The sequence below is a fragment of the Gopherus evgoodei genome, chromosome 8, assembly GCF_007399415.2.
Source record: "Gopherus evgoodei ecotype Sinaloan lineage chromosome 8, rGopEvg1_v1.p, whole genome shotgun sequence".
Taxonomy (NCBI): Eukaryota; Metazoa; Chordata; order Testudines; family Testudinidae; genus Gopherus; species Gopherus evgoodei.
The window spans coordinates 109,292,942-109,310,949 of NC_044329.1; the positions used below are offsets into that span (position 1 = coordinate 109,292,942).

Here is an 18,008-nt window from a genome sequence, read left to right on the forward strand (position 1 = left end):
GCTGATTATTAAAACAATGCATTTAAACTCAAACATAGTTTTGTGGTGCTGCATGTTAAACTATGGAGATCTGTGGTTTTTAAAATGTTGCATTTTCTGTCTTTCAAGTGCAAATAAAGGTTACATGTTTTTGAAAAGTATCTTGAATTTAAAACATAAAATCCATCAAACTGTTAAGTAACATGGAATAATAATTGTTTTAGATCTTTAGGGAACTATGCATCTTCCTCTGGGACTGAACAGAGAACTTTTTAGTATTACTTTTGGCGGTACAAGGCATTTATTTTGGAGGCTTTGCAAACTAGAATTGTTGGAAGAGTTTTTCCACAAGCAGCTTCAAAACTTATTGTGTTGAGGTATTTTAGAGGGTGAAACCCCCAAAACAAGTAGATGGGTAGCTACTTTTTCATTGGGCTTTTTTTTAATATCTGTGAATAATGCTTCCCAACTAGTTGTATTTGTTACACGATTAATACTCTTTTTAAATAGCTGGTTTACTGCTTTTCAACAGAAATTTATTTCTATAGTTAATTTGGAAAAAAAAACCCTCAAATTGACAAAAGCTTAAAAACATATTGAATTTTCTGGCTCTTGGGTGTCACCACCTTTAAATTGTTGGACATACTGCTTTATTTAATAGACGTGTGTCTGGTATTCTGATAGTTGGTTTGTGAGGTCTGGTCATATGGTAAAGTTGTGGGGGAAGAAGGCAAGTAGTACTGGCAGTTTTACATTATGGTCTTTGTGGCACAATACCACAGGCCTTGTGAGCAGTGCCAGTGTACAGATCTTTCCAGGACATCTGCATCCGCTGTCCTGTGCTCTTGTAAGAAACAGAATCTACTGAAAAGGTTTATGGTAGAGTTCAACATTGGGAAACAAGGTTGTTTTTGCAAATACAGAAGCAATACTGGCAGCAGTAGCTCATCAGGGAAGGTGGATTGAAGATGTGGCTAGACAATTGAGCTAATTTAAACTGAAACTAAAAGTTATCGTTTTGGCCTGGACTGTGTTTCATGTGGTTTAAAATACAGACAACTACAAACAAGCTAATTAAAGTTTCATAAGTTTTGGCTTGTTTCCGCTCAAAATGCCTACATGTTGCCTCAATAGCTACTCTACTGGTTGTACTAGTCATGTCTTTCATAGTAAGGCCTGTAATATATACAAAACTGGGGTTAAGTTTATGGTTATATTACTTTATATAAAAACAAAGGTTACAAACTTGTATGTGGCTAAGATTGATTGGTAGAGAGCAGCATGAAAGGGGAAGGTGTGTTTCGGTGGTAAACTTTTGAGGAGGTATAGCAAGGAGGTAAGTACTCTACATAGTCTTATTCTCTTGTTGAGACTGGAAAATACTGGTAGCAAACTTTTTTGCCTGAAGATAGATTGGATTCCAGGTTGAACCCATTACTTTGCTAAATACACTGGATGAATCTCAAGTCCTTTAGCAGTGCCTAATAGAGGAGGGGAAACATTCTTATGACTACATGTGGTATTCATTCTTGATGAGGAGGAATTAAATGTATGAGAGGTTTTTTTTTGGTCTGAAAAGTGTTTTTAAAAAAAACCTAATGAATAGACTTTATTCAATAACTGAAAAAGGTTGGCTGCAAAGAAAATACAGATAAGAGGTTGAGCTGGAGTCTATTCCTCCTTGTGATCAACCAAGCTCTTCATAAATTAAATCTCTAACATGAGCTATTATTAATAAGGGGATTTTATCTTCCCTGATATCTTTTGGAAGACTGTTACAGCAAAACATAATGTGTCCTGCACTTTCCTAGCATGTGTAGAGAGAGAGAACTTTTTGTTTTAGAAAGTTGTGGAAATAACAAGGAGATGGTCAACACCAGATCCAAAATAGACAAACAGGGGTAAATATGAACATGAGGAAGATGGTCAGGAAGTGATCATGATCTGATAGAATTCAAGATCCTAAGAAAAGGAGGAGACAAGAACAGCAAAACAAGGACACTGGACTTTAGAAAGGCAGATTAAAACCAACTCAGAGAAATAGTAGGCAAGGTCCCATGGGAACTCCAGTTAGGAAAAAAAGGAATCAAAGGGTGCTAGCAGTTCCTCAAAGATATATATTAGATGTTCAACATCAAGCTATTCCTATGCAGAAGAAAGGAAAGATGAGAGCCACAGGAGGCCCATGTTCCTGCACAAGGAGATTTTTATCTATCTAAAAGCCAAAAGGGATACCTACAGGAAATGGAAGGAGGGACATGTCACCAAGGAAATATACATGGGAATAGTGTCATATATGTAGGAATGAAATCAGGAAAGCCGAGGTGAAGAATGAGTTGCACCTGGCAAAAAATGTTAGAGACAACAAGGGGTTCTATAAATATCTCTGACAAAAAAGAAAAATCAGGGATGATGCAGGCCTGCTGATCAGTGGAGTAGGTAAACTGGTAATGGAAAATTATAGGAAGGCAGAGCTGCCCAGTGCTTACTTTGCTTTAGTCTTTTCACGTTAAATAACACGTGACCAGACAACGAGCAAAGTTACCACAGACAATAAAGGGGACGAGATGCAGATCAGGATTAATAAAGAACACATCAGAGATCTTCTGACTTATTTGAACAAATTCAAGTCAGTGGGGCCTGATGATATTCACGCGACGGTGCTGAAGGAATTAGCTGAAGAAATCCCAGAGCCACTGATGATGATTGCAGACTCATGGAAGACAGGACAGGTCCTGGAAGACTGCAGAAAGTAGAACCAATCTTTAAAAAGGAGAAGCTGGGGAACTATATATCAGTCAGCCTGACCTTGATACTGGGAAGCTACTAGAACAGTGGTTCCCAAACTTGTTCCTCGGCTTGTGCAGGGAAAGCCCCTGGCGGGCTGGGCTGGTTTGTTTACTTGCTGTGTCTGCAGGTTTGACCGATCGCGGCTTCCAGTGACTGTGGTTCGCTGCTCCAGGCCAATGGGAGCTCCTTGAAGCGGCATGGGCTGAGGGACTTACTGGCCTCTGCTTCCAGCAGCTCCCATTGGCCTGGAGCAGCGAACTGCTGCCAGCGGGAGCTGCAGACATGGCAGGTAAACAAACCGGCCTGGCCTGCCAGGGGCTTTTCCTGCACAAGTGATGGAAAAAGTTTGGGAACCACTGTACTAGAACAATGTATAAAACATTCAATTTGTGAATACCTGGAGCATGAATGGTTAATCACCAGCAGCCAACATGGATTTACTGAGAACAAATTATGCCAAATCAGCTTGATGTCCTCCTTTGACAAGATAACTGGCTTGGTGGATAAGAGGAATGAAGTGGACCTAATATACCTGGACTTTAGCAGTCCTTGTGACACAGTCGCATATAACATTCTCATAAGTAAGCTGAAGAAATGCATGTTTGGCGGAACTGCCATTAAGTGGATACATAATTGGTTAAACAGCAGCAAATAATGAGTAACCATTATTTGGAATGATGTAAGATTAGAAAAAGGTTTTGAGTGGGGTTCCACAGGGATATGTTCTGGGTCTGCTGGTGCTCAATATTTTTTTAATGACCTTGGTGTAGGAATAGAGAGCATACTGGTCAAATTTGCAGATGAGACAAAGCTGGGGGGTTGCAAATACTTCGGAGAATAGAGCTAAAATTCAAAGTGATCTTGATAAATTGGAGAACTGGGCTATAGATAAAATATAATTTAGTAAAGACAAATGTAAGGTACTCCACTTAGGGAAGAAAAAGCAAATGCGTAAATACAGAACGGGGGTAACTGGCTTGGCAGCAGCACTGCTGAGAAGGATCTGGAAGTTGTGGTGGATCACAACCTCAACACAAGTCAACTGTGATGGCGCTGCAAAAAAAGCAAATGCATGCTATGCCTCTGTTAATGCAACCTAAAATTGCAAGTGACAACGGGCAATAGTACCACTCTATTCAGTGCTTGTTAGGCCTTATCTGGAGTACTATGTCCAATTTTGGTCACCAATGTGTAGAAGGGAAGTAGAGAAACTGGAAAGGATTCAGAGATGAATGACAAAGATGGTCAAAGGGATGGAATTGCAAGCCATATAAGCAAAGGCTGAAGAAACTGTGTATATTAGGTTTGGAAAAGAGATTAAAGGGGGGCATGATAGCGATCTTCAAATACTTGGAAGGTTGCTATAAAATATGAAGAAAAATTGTTCTCTTGCCACAGAGGGCAGGACAAGAGGCAGTGGGTTCAAACTACAGCATAACGGATTTAAATTAAATCTAAGAAAAAAACTTCCAAACTGTAAGAACAGTGGGACAATAGAACAGACTGCCTAGAGAGGTCGTGGAAGTGCCTTCACTGAAGGTTTTTAAAAGGAGGCTGGATAGCCATCTGTCTTGGATGGTTTAGACTCAACAAGTCCTGCACCTTGGAAAGGGGTAAGATTAGATGACCCTTGCGGTCCTTTCTATCCCTATGGTTTTATGATTCTATGAAACCTGTATACACTTTTGCAACCCAGCTGAAAACATTTGTCCTGGCAAAACATTACTGTGATGATGCATGAAAATGCAAACTCAAATTGAAATCTTTCAAGTATAGCAATCATAAAAGGAAATGTCTTGTTGTGAAGTAAGTACATTTCATATGGAGGTCATCATGGAACCCTGCAATGCTATTTTTAGTCACTCTTCAAAATAGAAGGGCACTTCGAATATTTTTAAGTATTAAGGCTTTTTTAAAATAGTTTAATCCATGTTATAAGAGATGATGGCTGTGTAGTGTCTGGTGGATTGTGTGTTGTTTATTTCAGTCCAGTTTTTTATGGAAAATTGTTAATGTTGCACAAACACCATGATCACTGGCACTAATTACCCTCCTTGTTAGCAGTCTTATCAGGGAAGTGAAGGTTTGAGTGTAGCATGGAGACTAAACTTGCCTCTTTTCCAGAAGATTTTAGTCTCCATGGCAGAGCATCGCTATAGGCTAAATTCCATTCTGTTAATACACTTGATAGTCGCATTGTCAGTTTCTGTGTAACTTTATAGATTATCTTTACTTAAATTCTTTATAGTGAATTCATTGTTCATGACATCAGAGTCCTTTATCCACACAACAGATATGGTGTATATGAAGTAACAGTACATATTTCTCCTGTAGTACTCCACCAGTGTGCCTTAACAGTGTTCTGTGGAGGCCATCTTTGAAGGAGGAGGGAAATTCAGCTGGGAATTCTGTGGCCCAGGCACTCTAATCTTTCTTTGACTGCCAAAAGTGGAACCAGTTAAGGCGCTCTTGTGATGTGATGACCTTTCCACTGTGAGCTGGATTGAGAAGGCAACTTGTTTCACAGAGCGTCAAAAAAAATGTGGTCATTAGGGCTGGATTTGAACTGGTGACAGTAAATGTGAAAAGGTCCCTGCCTCATTACTGGTCTTGTGAGCCACCCACATTCTCAAAAAAATAAAAAAATAAAATAAAATTGTCTGAAGTCTTTAGAGTTAAGTGTTTTCAGTACAAAAATTGACACAATCAGTTTCTAATGTTTTGTAACTTAAATAAATCAAACTGCTTTGGGTTTTTTGTTATTGGGCTTTCAGTTTACAACCCAGACTAGGGCATTACACATTAGGTGGACATGTAAACTTAAAAGGGTTGGGTTAATATGGAGACAGAAACGTTACTAGCGGTATTAATGGTTGTGTAATGATTAAGACCTTAACCTCAGCCTTCACACTTTGAATCAAAACTCACTTTGTATTGTTAACACAGGTACTGCAGCGAGTCCCCATGAAGTGGGTTTTAGCCCACGAAGGCTTATGCCCAAATACCTTTGTTAGTCTCTCAGGTGCCACAAGTACTCCTGTTCTTTTTGCTGATACAGACTAACACAGCTACCACTCTGAAACTAATTTTACAGTTCACTTGTGCAAGATATTGGAGGTAGAAGTAGTTGCGTTGGAAGGGTGGGTAAGATGGAGATCTTGGCAAATATGTTAACAGGTTATCTGGGTCTTTGGGACCTGGGGGGCTATGGGAGACAGTTTTGAGATTGTGGAAAAAACATACTGAATATTTCTGTTAAAATCAGTGGTGAAATATTTAATGTTGATAATTAAATTGCCTTTATTAGGGTCATATCTATGCTAGGAGCACTCTACCAGTATCTGAATACCAGTATGGATGCAGCTTATATTGACAAAGCTGTGCTTGTAACCGGTGTCAAGTATTCCACACACACCACCTCTCCCAAGCAAGATGAACTATACTAGGAAAAAGTACAGGTTTGATGGTATAACAGCCTGTATGCTACAGACATCTTCAGACACACTTTTTCAGTCAGGGATCGTACCATTTCACAACCCTGACCAGCATAGCTATGTTGGCAGAAGTCTGTAGTGTAGATGTGGCTTATATTTCACGAAGATGAATGGGAGAAGATCGTGCTTCACATATCTAATAATTCAGGCAGTCAGTGGACTCAGAAAGTCAACACTGCATCATTTATACTCAGTTGATGCCTAAAAGGGTTTGTTTGCTGCCAAAATGGCTGAAGTCTGATATTTGCCTGGACGTGGCTGTTAATAAGCGGCATGTGCTCTGCAGGATTTGGGGTTGGGAAAATGTAGAAAAGGTTTAAGGGATTGAAAAGTAATTTTGGAACATGCTTGGTGGAACTAGAACCTAGTGAAATGCCACCCTTTTTGTGGCATAACTGCATTGGCAACTGATGTGTATTTGTAAGATGGAGACTATATCATTGAAATACACAATTAAAGCTTCCCAAAAAGAGAGTGCTTTTAATAGTAAGAACAAGAGTGAATCATAGGTTTGTTTAGAAAATCAGATTCCAAAGTAGTTTGGCTTCACTTAACAAATTCTGCCTCTTTTTTAATTACCACTTTGATTGTAAAAAGTCTTTAAAATGTAAGCTAGTAAAACTGTCTCAACCAAGCGAAGGTAGTAATCAAATTTCCCTTCCTCTTTACTACACTTTTTTCAACAGAGTAAGACTTTAAAAAGCTACACGAATTTTAAAGAAAAATGTATGCATCCAGTTTCCCAGGAATTTTTAATGTGGAATATTTACAATCAGTTCACTAATAAAGAAATTAGTTCCAGTAGCAACAGTAACATACAAGGTGATAAATGTCAAGGGGACACCTTGAAGATTTGAAGAGAAGACTTTTGCCCACCCAACCCAGATGCCTTTACAGATGTTTCAAATTAAAAACAGGGACAGTTCATCTTTCAGAAGGAAGAATTAAACTTTCTTAGCCCCCAGAAAGTATTAGTCTTGCCCAGGGAGTGGATTTATCAGTGCTAAAACTTAGTTACTGCTTGTAATGAAGTAAGTAGTATTATCCATGAGGCTCTATTATGCAGACTTATTCAGAAGGCTTCAAACTACATTGAAGAGTGAACGTTTGAATTGAAACCAAAATGATTTATGCTTGGAGAACCTAGTTACGTTGATCCCAGTGCTCAGAGGATGATTTGCATTAGAGGAGATCACAAGTACAAGGTTATACTTCTCTCATAACACAAAGGCTTGGCTGCTTCATGAAACATACACCCTTCTGTTGTACTTATTATTCAGTGACTATGCAGGTGAGAGCATAAAGCTGTCTGAAACTGGGACAAGAGGAAGGGGTCAGTTTTTCAATAAATTCCATCATTTTCATCATGATGGAAAGGCAGCCAGACCAAACCTGAGAAGCACTGCAACCCTGTGTGCCAGATTGTAGGACCTCTCTCTCAAATTTGGCCTAGCTGCCTGCAACCAGAACCACTGCTGGGGAGGAGAGGTGATTTTTTCATTTTATTTCATTTTAATTTTTGTACTTTGTTTTGCATTCCCAAAAAAACATGGGGCTCTAACTGTAGGTTCTCTAAAGACCTAATCAATTTCTGAAGAATTGAAGATTTAATTAAAAATACAAGTTAAATTTCTAGTCCTTCTGGTTGGGAAGAAAACCTCTCCAACAGCACCTGGCTGACAGCTCAGGCTGTCAGAGCAGGGGCCCCAGCTGTCAGCCCAGGCCTGACTGACGGCGAGGGGGCGGTGCCAGTGTGAGCCCCATACCTGCTTTAAATTTCTTAAGCAGCATCTTTCTTTGCCTATCTGTAAATTTCAGTTATTATTGAAATCTTTTAGTTGGCTCTTGTGTGTTCAGTGAAATCAACATTTACTAATAAAAATCTAGTCTGTCCAGTTCAAGTTAGATTCATAGGACTGGAAGGGACTGTGAGAGGTGATCTAGTCCAGCCCCCTGCACTCTAGTTTTTTCAAACTTCTCTCATAGGTCGTATTTTCTAGCTCTTTAATCGCTTTTGTTGCTCTTCTCTGAACTTTCTCCTATTTGTCCCCATCTTTCCTGAAATTTGGTTTGCAGAACTGGATGCAATACTCCAGTTGAGGCCTAATCAGCGTGCTGTAAAGTAGAAGAATTACTTCTTGTCTTGTTTGCAGCACTTACTTCTGAGGGAATTCTGTGCCAAATTTTAAATATTCTGCACAAAATATTTTAAAATTCTGTAATTTTTTTCATTAAATAAATGTGGAGGCTCTAGCATGGGAGTGGGGAGCATAGGCGACTGGTTGCATGGAGATGAGAAATCACCCTGCAGTCCTCCACTCCCGGACACTGACCTCTGGGACAGGCCCGGCCCTTGTGCTGTCAGGGTTGGGTGCAGCCTCACTGCCAAGCTTGTGTCTGGGGGGACTGCAGGGTGGTCTCCCAGGTGTGATCAGGCAGGCCCAGCAGGCTCCAAGTGTAGAGGGGCTTAGTGTGAGGGAAGCCAGGTGTGGGGGTTCTATGTCCGTCACTCTGGGTATGGGTGGCTCAGTGGGCGTGTTACAGGTGCAGGGGAAATGGGATTCTGCAGGAGGGGTCCAGGTGAAGGTGGTTATGGCTCTACAGGGGGGGAGCAGTCTCCGTGCAGGGGGATGTGATTCAGATGCTGGCAGAATAGGGTTTGCTGGGGGTCTGGATGCAGCTGGCTGGGGCAAAGTGGGTGGTCCAGAGGCATAGTAGGTGGGGCTTGTCAGGTTGAGGATTCGAGTGTGGGTGGCTCAGTGGGGAGTGGTCTGGATGCAGGGGAGCATGGCTCAGCGGGGTGGATCTGGATGCATGGGGATGGGGTTCTGGTTTGGATGCAGGGAAGGTGGGACTCAGCAGGAGGGGTCTAGGTATGGGGAGGGCAGATGCACGAGGTTTGGGCAGATGAGGGAATACAGTGACCCACCCCCCCCATGGCTGAGGAGTGATTGGGGCAGGAAGTGGGGCGGGGGGGAGTGCAGAGCTCAGGGAGGTTTCTAGGGCTGGGTCTGGCCTGGCCCAGCTGCTCTGGGTAGGGGAAGTGCACTCCTCCCAACTGCCAGCCCAGGAGCTGGGGGCTGGGTATGTGGAAGTCTGGATGCACTGGTGTTGGGCGAACAGTGGGGAGGGGTCTGACCCGGCACTGACTCTCCCTCACCTCACCCGTCCCCATGCAGTGACTTACCTCTCTGCTGGCTGCTCTGGGCACCAGAAATGACATACCCACATGGCTGGGCAGGGTTGCATGACCACTTTTACGGCTTCCCTTTTCTATCCTGTCAGTCACTTTTCTGCGGGGAAGCAAAGAAATCTGCACAGGCCATTAATTCTGCACATGCGCAACGGTGCAGAATTCCCCTAGGATTAAATGCTCTGACTAATACATCGCAGAATATTTACTTTTTTTTGCAATAGTGTTACACTGTTCACTCATATTTATAACAGTTTCCCTTGGCTCATCAATATTGAGGTAGCATGAGTGACTAGCTATCCGACACTGTTAAACTTAGGTATATTTCTCAAATATAGTTTTTACAAACTTGCTACTTTATTAAATTAACAATTGTAACTGTGGTGAATTTTTCCCTCTTGGAACTCACCTTTATTTCTGCATATAGTTTTGCTCAGTGAAAATCCAGGATTCTTGGTGATTAGGCTCTTATGCAAGGAGGGTATATCTGCTCTGAATAAACAGATTAAAGTAATGGAGTAGCAGAAATTGTAGGGATATGTGGGTAATTACTCAGAACTATGAGCTAATTGGAATAGCAAGAAATGAAATGAAGGAAGGTAAGAAACAATATTTATATTACAGTAATACTTAAATTGGGGGCCCGTTTTTGTGCAAATATGTATGAAGATATTGTTGCCCTTTTTGACCCAAGCCGCTAGTCAAAAATTCTGGGTCTTGTAATTTGTTGCAGTTAGAAGGAGAAATTGAAGATGGATCTGGTACCTTTGATTCAGTCTTGGAAACGAAACAAAAAATAAGAATTTCTTATTTTACAGCCCCAAGCCTTTTAGTCAACACCACGTGGTCAGACACTGTGCTCACAGACTGCTGCTTGGTTCTCCTTCTCTGTGTTCTGCCTTCCTTAACATTTGCCCTTGCAAAAAACTACTCAGCAAAACCATACCACCCGCTCTGGGCAGGATTGCAGCCCTTTTTGTCTCTGGTGGGGGGGTTTGTCCTGACTGATACGTTAATTGAAGAATGCACTCTCATTCAGTCTGAGCTTTGTGCTCAATGCAGTCTCCAGTATCTCTAGCATAACAAATAGTCTCTGCCTCAAAGATCTGATTCTGTTACCATACCACAGACTTCGAAAAATTTAAATTTACAGCTTGACCTGAAATGTAGTTAAAGCGTTTCTTCAATGACAAATGGGAGGCAGAGCCTTCTGATTTAACTATGCTTTGGGTAATGTAAACAGTTTTCCTCAATAAATGAGATATGATCAGGGATTTAAAATCAGAGCCTACTTCTAAAAACCAACTGTAAAGAAACTTGATAATGACAAGAGCAGAGAGAAAACAGGTCACTGAACAGTTTCAATTTTGGTTCATTGTCAAACTTATCTGTCAGGAAACTTTTGAAAGATTAGGGCTTGGTTAGGGATGTTTGCATTTCCTATCATGTCTCCTTGAGAAAAATCAAGGATTCTTTTTATTTTAATTTAATGCTTGTAATCCTGAAGTTCGTCTAGTCCCACTCAATGTTTGTGTGTAGAGATATTAGGCTGTGCTTATGTATCCCAACCGAGAGAGAAGAAATGATTGCAAACTGATCGTTTTCATTTCCATTCATCTCCATTTTTGAAAGGAGTAAAACAATGATGTTGCTATATTTGACCTTAGTACAGTAAGGACCCTAAATATGGGAACTGTGAAAGCACAATGTGTTCATGGGAGATGTAATTTATTTGGAGATTTCCCCGACTTCTTCCTCCCACCAATTCCCTGGTGAGCACAGACTCAATTCCCTGGAGTTCCCCACTAAAGAAAAACTCCAACAGGAATAGGAATGTTTCCTTACCTTGGTAACCACTCTTATTAATTAAAAAACCTGATAACTTGTTGCTTCTATTTTAAATTTACCCTCACAAGAAAAAATAAATTTGTAAAAATTAATAACTGGGCAATTATAACACACATACACACACCAACCTCATTTGGCTTGTCAAATTAAGTGACATGCTTCTCCCATGGTTAAGGACATCCTATATCCGAAGCTGCTCACTTAATAAGCATATTATTCAAGAATAAAGAAATGCACAGGTAATTTCAGCATAACCTTAAATCTGACATGAGTTTTTGTGTGATGGGGAAATGTGAGCTAACATTTTTTTGGCCATATGTGTAAAAAATTTGTGGAGATTAGTTGTGTATGTAGCTCAACAAGAGATTAGTTAATGTAAAATTATGTAGACTGACTTGTGAACATATAAATGACAGTTAATGTGCATCTGAATGTGTCATGAACCTATATAATTTGTCAAAAGGGACTTGCATTTTGAGGTTACTGATGAAAGAATAGCTATTTTGGCTCAGAGATAACTATTTACTAAAACAACCTATCTTTGGAATTGATAGAATGTGTTTTATCTAGACAAAGCAAGATTTAATATCTCAAATTATTGATTTGCTTGGGTTTTGTAAATGTGAGGGGATGTACATTGCCATTTAGGAATCTTAACTCTGGATATTAAATGAAGACTTTGGCTTTGTAATGTAAATAAATCCTTAAATTACTCCTGCTCCCTCATCTGGTCTTTCTGTCCTTTCAGAAAGTGAGATTCCCTGTACTTTATTGCTGTTAATTTTCTTGATGAGGTGGGTAAATATAATTTGGCACTCATCTTTTTCTTTTGTAGCACAAAATTAAGACATGAGACACTTCAGGGGGAGATTTAACTCCTGTGCATAGTCCTTAAACCCTCAAGTTTCAATTTTGAGACAGGGCCCTTTAAAAACTGACATAGATTCAAAACAGAGGATACAGCAACATCAAAATACTGTGCAGGATGATTGACATGATGTGAAGGTCATTTCATTAATACGTGTAAAGCTTTCTGTAGCCTTAGTTTTCTGATTCAGTGTTACTAGAGTCCATAATTTAAGCTAATAAATGTGAAATAAAACCAGATTTATAAGGCTTTGATGTGCATCTAAAATGAGTGGTATGCTTTATAATCTGCGATAATTCAGAGGTGGTATTGTCTCTAGATTCATGTTAGCCATTGCTCATTCTTTAGTGCCTGCTGAATTGTCCTAATCATAGGTGCCTTGGATGGTGGCAAGTCAGCAGGTTGTGAAACTTCTACAAGAACTTTTCTACAGTGGACATATGGAGCTTTGCAGCTGCAGCATCCCCTCTGTTTGCTAAACATGTCTAGGGTGTGTTTGTTTTTTTTAAAGCTCAGTGGCTTGCATTAGTGGCAGAAGAGTCAGAGTTCTGTTTAATTTCTGCTGTCTTGCTTTTCTCCTGAAAAAGAACTTAAAGCCTTATTGTGAAACATGAACCAGTATGCTTTGGTGGCTTTCGAGGCACATAGCCAGGCAAGATCCCTGTCTCGGAGTTCCCCATTGTAAATAAATGGACAGCATAAATTTCACTGAGATCCAGAGGATGGGTTTGTATGTTTGTTTGTTTTTTCCCCCATTTCCCTTCCAATTCAGGGTGATTTTATTATCAAAGCTCATTAGAAGGTGTTACCCTATCTATTAATAGCCCTCGACCCCGATAAAACGCTGTCCTCGGGAGCCAAAAAATCTTACCATATTATATCGAACTTGCTTTGATCTGCTGGAGTGTGCAGCCCTGCCCCCCGAGAGCCTGCTTTACTGTGTTATATCCAAATTCGTGTTATATGGGGTTGCGTTATATCGGGGTATAGGTGTACTTGTTTCAGTCAATAGGTGAAATGATTCCTACACAGTTCACCCTCTTAATAACTCTGCTCTTCAGAATAAAGTAATGAATGGCGTTGAAACACATCTGAGTTTCATAGAACTTCTGTCACTTTTCCTCCCATTTACCTCACATTACTACTTCAGGGAGGTGGGTAGAGACTTAGCAGTCTCAGCAGGTCACTGCTATGTGTGCTTGGTTCCAGTGCTGAGTGCAGAAGAGTGGGGATAAAAATTGTTCTGTCTGAAGCAGTTGATACTTTACCTTCGTTTTGTGTATGTGTATGGACAGAAGGATTGGTAAAGCTACACTTCATAATAAGCAACAATTATTGGTACATCAGTATTTTTGTTGCTGTTTTGGGGTGACTTTACTGTTTATCATCTAGGCAGTGTGTTTAGGAAGCTCCCATTAGGTCATCATCACTGCTGCTTCTGTTTTATGAATGCATCCATCCTGTTGCTGATTTCATCTAGATTAATGCCTTGTGGAGCTTCTGTGAGATTTTTATTTTTTGTTGCTATGGCTCCAGAGGTTTGAGCATGAGTTTAATCCCTAACTGATACTGTCCTAATGACCCTGGGGTTCCTAGTAACAGATAGCTACTGTTCTTTTTAGCATTTGGGATGATTTTACCCAGTTATCCTGCCAGGTGGCCTGTTAGCCTAACTCAGGGGTAGGCAACCTATGGCACATGTGCCAAAGGCAGTACGCGAGCTGATTTTCAGTGGCACTCACACTGTCTGGGTCCTGGCCACCGGTCCGGGAGATCTGCATTTTAATTTAATTTTAAATGAAGCTTCTTAAACATTTAAAAAATCTTATTTACTTTACATACAACAATAGTTTAGTTATATATTATAGACTTATAGAAAGAGCCCTTCTAAAAACGTTAAAATGTATTACTGGCACACAAAACCTTAAATTAGAGTGAATAAATGAAGACTCGGCACACCACTTCTGAAAGGTTGCCAACCCCTGGTCTAACTGATCATATGTATGGCTTATTTTGAATTTGTGGATTGAAATTTCCTTTTATTGTCTCATCTTTTTATTCTCTTGGGAATCCCAAGCAAGGAGAGGTGGCTATTATGTATATTGCTGTGGAACCCAAAGGTTGTAGTCAGGATCAGGGCCTTCTTGTGCTAGGTTCCATATAAACAAATAGAAGGACATGTCCCTACCACAAAGAGCTTATACTTGCTTGCTTCCAGATAGGTTGAAACAAGCAAGCAGAAGGAAAGACCAGGGTAATGGCGAGGTCATGTAGTCACATAAGTTAATTGTTACACTGCTAGGTGGTTCTGAATTCTTGGTTTTGATCAGTCTCTAAATAAATGATATCCTACAACTCTTAACTGTCCTGCAGCCCAGTCAACAGTTGGCTGATTTCTTGTAGGTCTCATACACTAGCGAGTCTTGAAGAGGGATTTGAAGGGGAGAAGGTGGTGGTATTACAGAATAATTTGGGAAGGGCATTCTGTGTATGAAGGTCAGCACGGAAGAAAGCACGGCTGTATTTGTGGGCTAAATGGACAAATAGATGTTCAAGGTTGGAATTGAATCATAAAATATCAAGGTTGGAAGGGACCTCAGGAGGTCGTCTAGTCCAACCCCCTGCTCAAAGCAGGACCAATTCCCAACTAAATCATCCCAGGCAGGGCTTTGTCAAGCCTGACCTTAAAAATTGCTGAAGGGATGGCTTGATATGGGTGCGTCAGTAGGGAGGGGGCAGAGTTGGAAGGGTTTAAGGTACACAGATAGGAAGCTTGAACTTGATGATGAAAAGGGATTATTTGATTAATAGGTCTCATCTTCTGTTAAGGGATTTCTCCCTGTCTGCCTGGCTCTGCTGCCAGGGAACAAAGAGGTAATAGCCTTCTGGCTGGACCTGAGCAGTTGAGAAGTATCTTGAGGGCATCAAGGGGGAAGGAGGCATGTGGAGTGATTACCCTTTCTGCCCCTGCCACAGTATTGGTAGATGGAGGGAGAGTCAATACTTGAGTGTATCTCAAATGTGTAGTGTAAGAATTATTTTTGTGTTTTATACTGCTCTAGAACCAGTTACTTGGGATCCCAGCCTCTGTGGTTGTGTCCCGTTCATAGCCACAAGTATGGCTCAGAGAGTTGGGCAGTACTGCTGGTTGCTGGGGATCTGGTGGGCGAGGAAGATGTCTAGCTTAGAGCTGAGGAACTCTGTTACATATAAATGTTATCGGGTGACTAGGTGGAAATCTTAGACATTGCAAAAATTTCTGATTTTCTGTAATTGGACAAGAAATTGCAAACCCAATGGCCACTTTTTTTTATTTTTGTAGGCACTTGCAATAAATAAATTTTGCTGCACTTCTGCCTTGTGGTGTTCTGCTTGGGCACACGTTATTGCACATTTCTGTTACTTCTATTGATGAGTGTTCATTTTTCCTTTGTAGTGATTACAGTTCCTGTATTCCACCATTTTTTGACGGAAGAGGAGGCCCGTAACTCAGAAGTGAACTCTCCAGTAAAACAAGAAACCCTTGTTGAATAATTTGTCTCCTTTCAAAAGCAGCACCCAGTCTAGAAGAAGTTTAAAGAGAAGAGAGTATTTTTGGACTTGGCTCTTTTCAGTTTCACTTGTTCAGCACATAAATGGTGACCAGCAAAGACACAGAAGCAGTTGTGGCTGCGATTCAGCTTCACGTCAAGTAGCGTTTAGTTCTTGGAGGGAAACTTAAGTTACATGAAGTGAAAAGTATATCAAGACGTTCATTTTTAAGAACATTAGCGTTGTGGATTTTTTAGCAACTGTACATGTGATGAAACTGAAGTTTATATTTTAAGAGCATATGCTTAGCCAGATGTCTCTCATTTAATATCAGATTTTGGGAGAAGCATTTTTATATAATTTAACCCGCCCCTCACCCCTCTATCTGGGCTTTGAAACTGATGTGCTACAGACAATGAATAATCCTGCAGATTTGGGTGTATCTGTTCATTGTTAACCATGGTGTTGCTCTGAATGTTGTCATGCAGACCCAACAACCACTTTTGTAATGTAAAATCTGAGTTCCATAGCACCGCAACAAGAGGAAATTTAATGAGGTGAACGTAGTTGTAGCTTTTTTAAATGTAAATTACCTTTTTAGGTTTTTTTTGTAGTGTGAGTGCAGAGAGAAATTAAGATGAGCAGCTGAGGGGGTGAAGGGTGCAGTCAGCACGAAGTGCAGCTTCTCGTGCTCTGCTTTGTGAGGCACTGTTGCCTCAAACCTGACAAAACTGCATCCTGGAGAAGGAAGGACCCTGAAGGTCAGAGTGCAGCACAGAAGTCAAGAAGAGAATTGAACTGCAGAGGCCAAACTCTGGTAGTTGATCACATATCTTTTTTTCTAGATATGCATACAAAATCTCGGCTCATGCACAACACCATGAAAGGGTGAAAATAAGGAGAAAAGGGAGGGAACCAAAAGGACTCCTCACAAAATGCAATACTCCATGTAATCTACTAATTCTGAATGAGCAGTTGGATGATAACTCCTAGGGTAGTTGAAGGTGGGAGTCATATCACACATTGTTGGAAAGTTAACTTTCGTGGTTCACAAACTTGAATTCCTCACCTACATATTGCTACTAGTGTCTGTCATAAAGCTTATGAAAATGCAGTTACAGATACTCCAGTGTCCTTTCTCACCAATTTGTGTCCTACCTTTGTCCCTCTCGCTTTCCATTCACTGTCAGGAATTCAGCACGTCAGCTACTACAGTTATGGACTGGGCATAGAATTTTGAGGCCTTAAGACAGTTTTAAGATTGAGGGGTAGTTAGATTAGACTTACCCTACAAGACTAATTTGAACTCTTATCTCACTCAGTTGGTGCCTTTGTTAGCAACTTTACATCTTTACAATATTTACCCTCCCACTTGAAGAAAAACATACAGTGCACACAGGACCATACGGCAAGGCAATGAGCGTTTGCAAGAGGAAACCTGTAAATTTGAGTGTTTCACATATCTTTATGCACTGCATGTTTGCTCTGTCTTCTTTCTACCCCCAGACCAATCCCATCATGAATTTCATAGATATATTGCTAAAGTTGACATTGTAAACAGGAAGTATTTGGGGCTTGTACAGGCCTTATCTATTCTGGCCAGGGAGACCATGTTGGCAGCTTTCTAGCAAGAATTGTATTTAAGCCCAGCAAAAGACTGTGAATTTTTTTCCCCCTGTTCACTAGAGAAGGTCTAAATGTTACAGTGCAATTATTCCACATGATTCCACAGCAAGGGCTGACAGACTGGATATGTCGTTGTTCTTTTTTTCCACTTGTAGATCCTGGCCATGAGGTTTGATGCCTCACTTTATTGAAGGGAGACACTGGACCTAAATGGCGCAGCATGACTTTGTTCCTGCCTGGCTTAGCTTCTCAACGCCACAGTCAGCCAAGGTAACTCTTGCATTCAGATTACCCAACCAGAAGCCTTTTGATGACTAAAGCAAGTTTTGGCCCTGGATTTTGTCCAACTTGAATGCCTGCAGCCTGGTTTGGAATGTTGTTTGTGTTCTTGAATACTTGTGTGAAGCTTTTTAAGATGGTCAAAAACTCTTCCTCTGATTTTTTTTCTTTGCAAATTAACCACTGCTGTTCCAGAGAGACAGGTTGTTTTCCTTTGTGTGCACAAACATGGAAGTAAATAAATCGTGTTAACTTCAGTCTGCATTGAGATCTCATAATGGGGCATTATTTGAAGAGATACTACCAAAGTTGGTAGCACTGAAAATTGGCCTACCTGCCTCTTCATATTTATGTACTAATTCAGCATAATTCTTTTTCGTTTCAAACTAATGTTACACTC

The 18,008-nt window shown here is 40.6% G+C and overlaps 1 protein-coding gene across 4 annotated transcripts in view; it reads left to right on the top strand.

Moving 5' to 3' along the window:
* The window catches only part of GPBP1L1 (GC-rich promoter binding protein 1 like 1), a 45,479-nt gene that overhangs the window by 5,210 nt on the left and 22,261 nt on the right, over positions 1-18,008 (top strand). For 3 of the 4 annotated variants that reach the window (XM_030573969.1, XM_030573972.1, XM_030573973.1), the window contains exons 2-3: positions 15,609-16,520; positions 17,485-17,599. In XM_030573969.1, coding sequence (XP_030429829.1) covers positions 17,540-17,599 — 60 coding nt within the window. In that variant the 5' untranslated portion in view covers positions 15,609-16,520; positions 17,485-17,539. Of the gene's footprint in view, positions 1-15,608; positions 16,521-16,548; positions 16,708-17,484; positions 17,600-18,008 lie in introns of all 4 variants that reach the window. The other variant, XM_030573971.1, reaches the window with a different exon arrangement.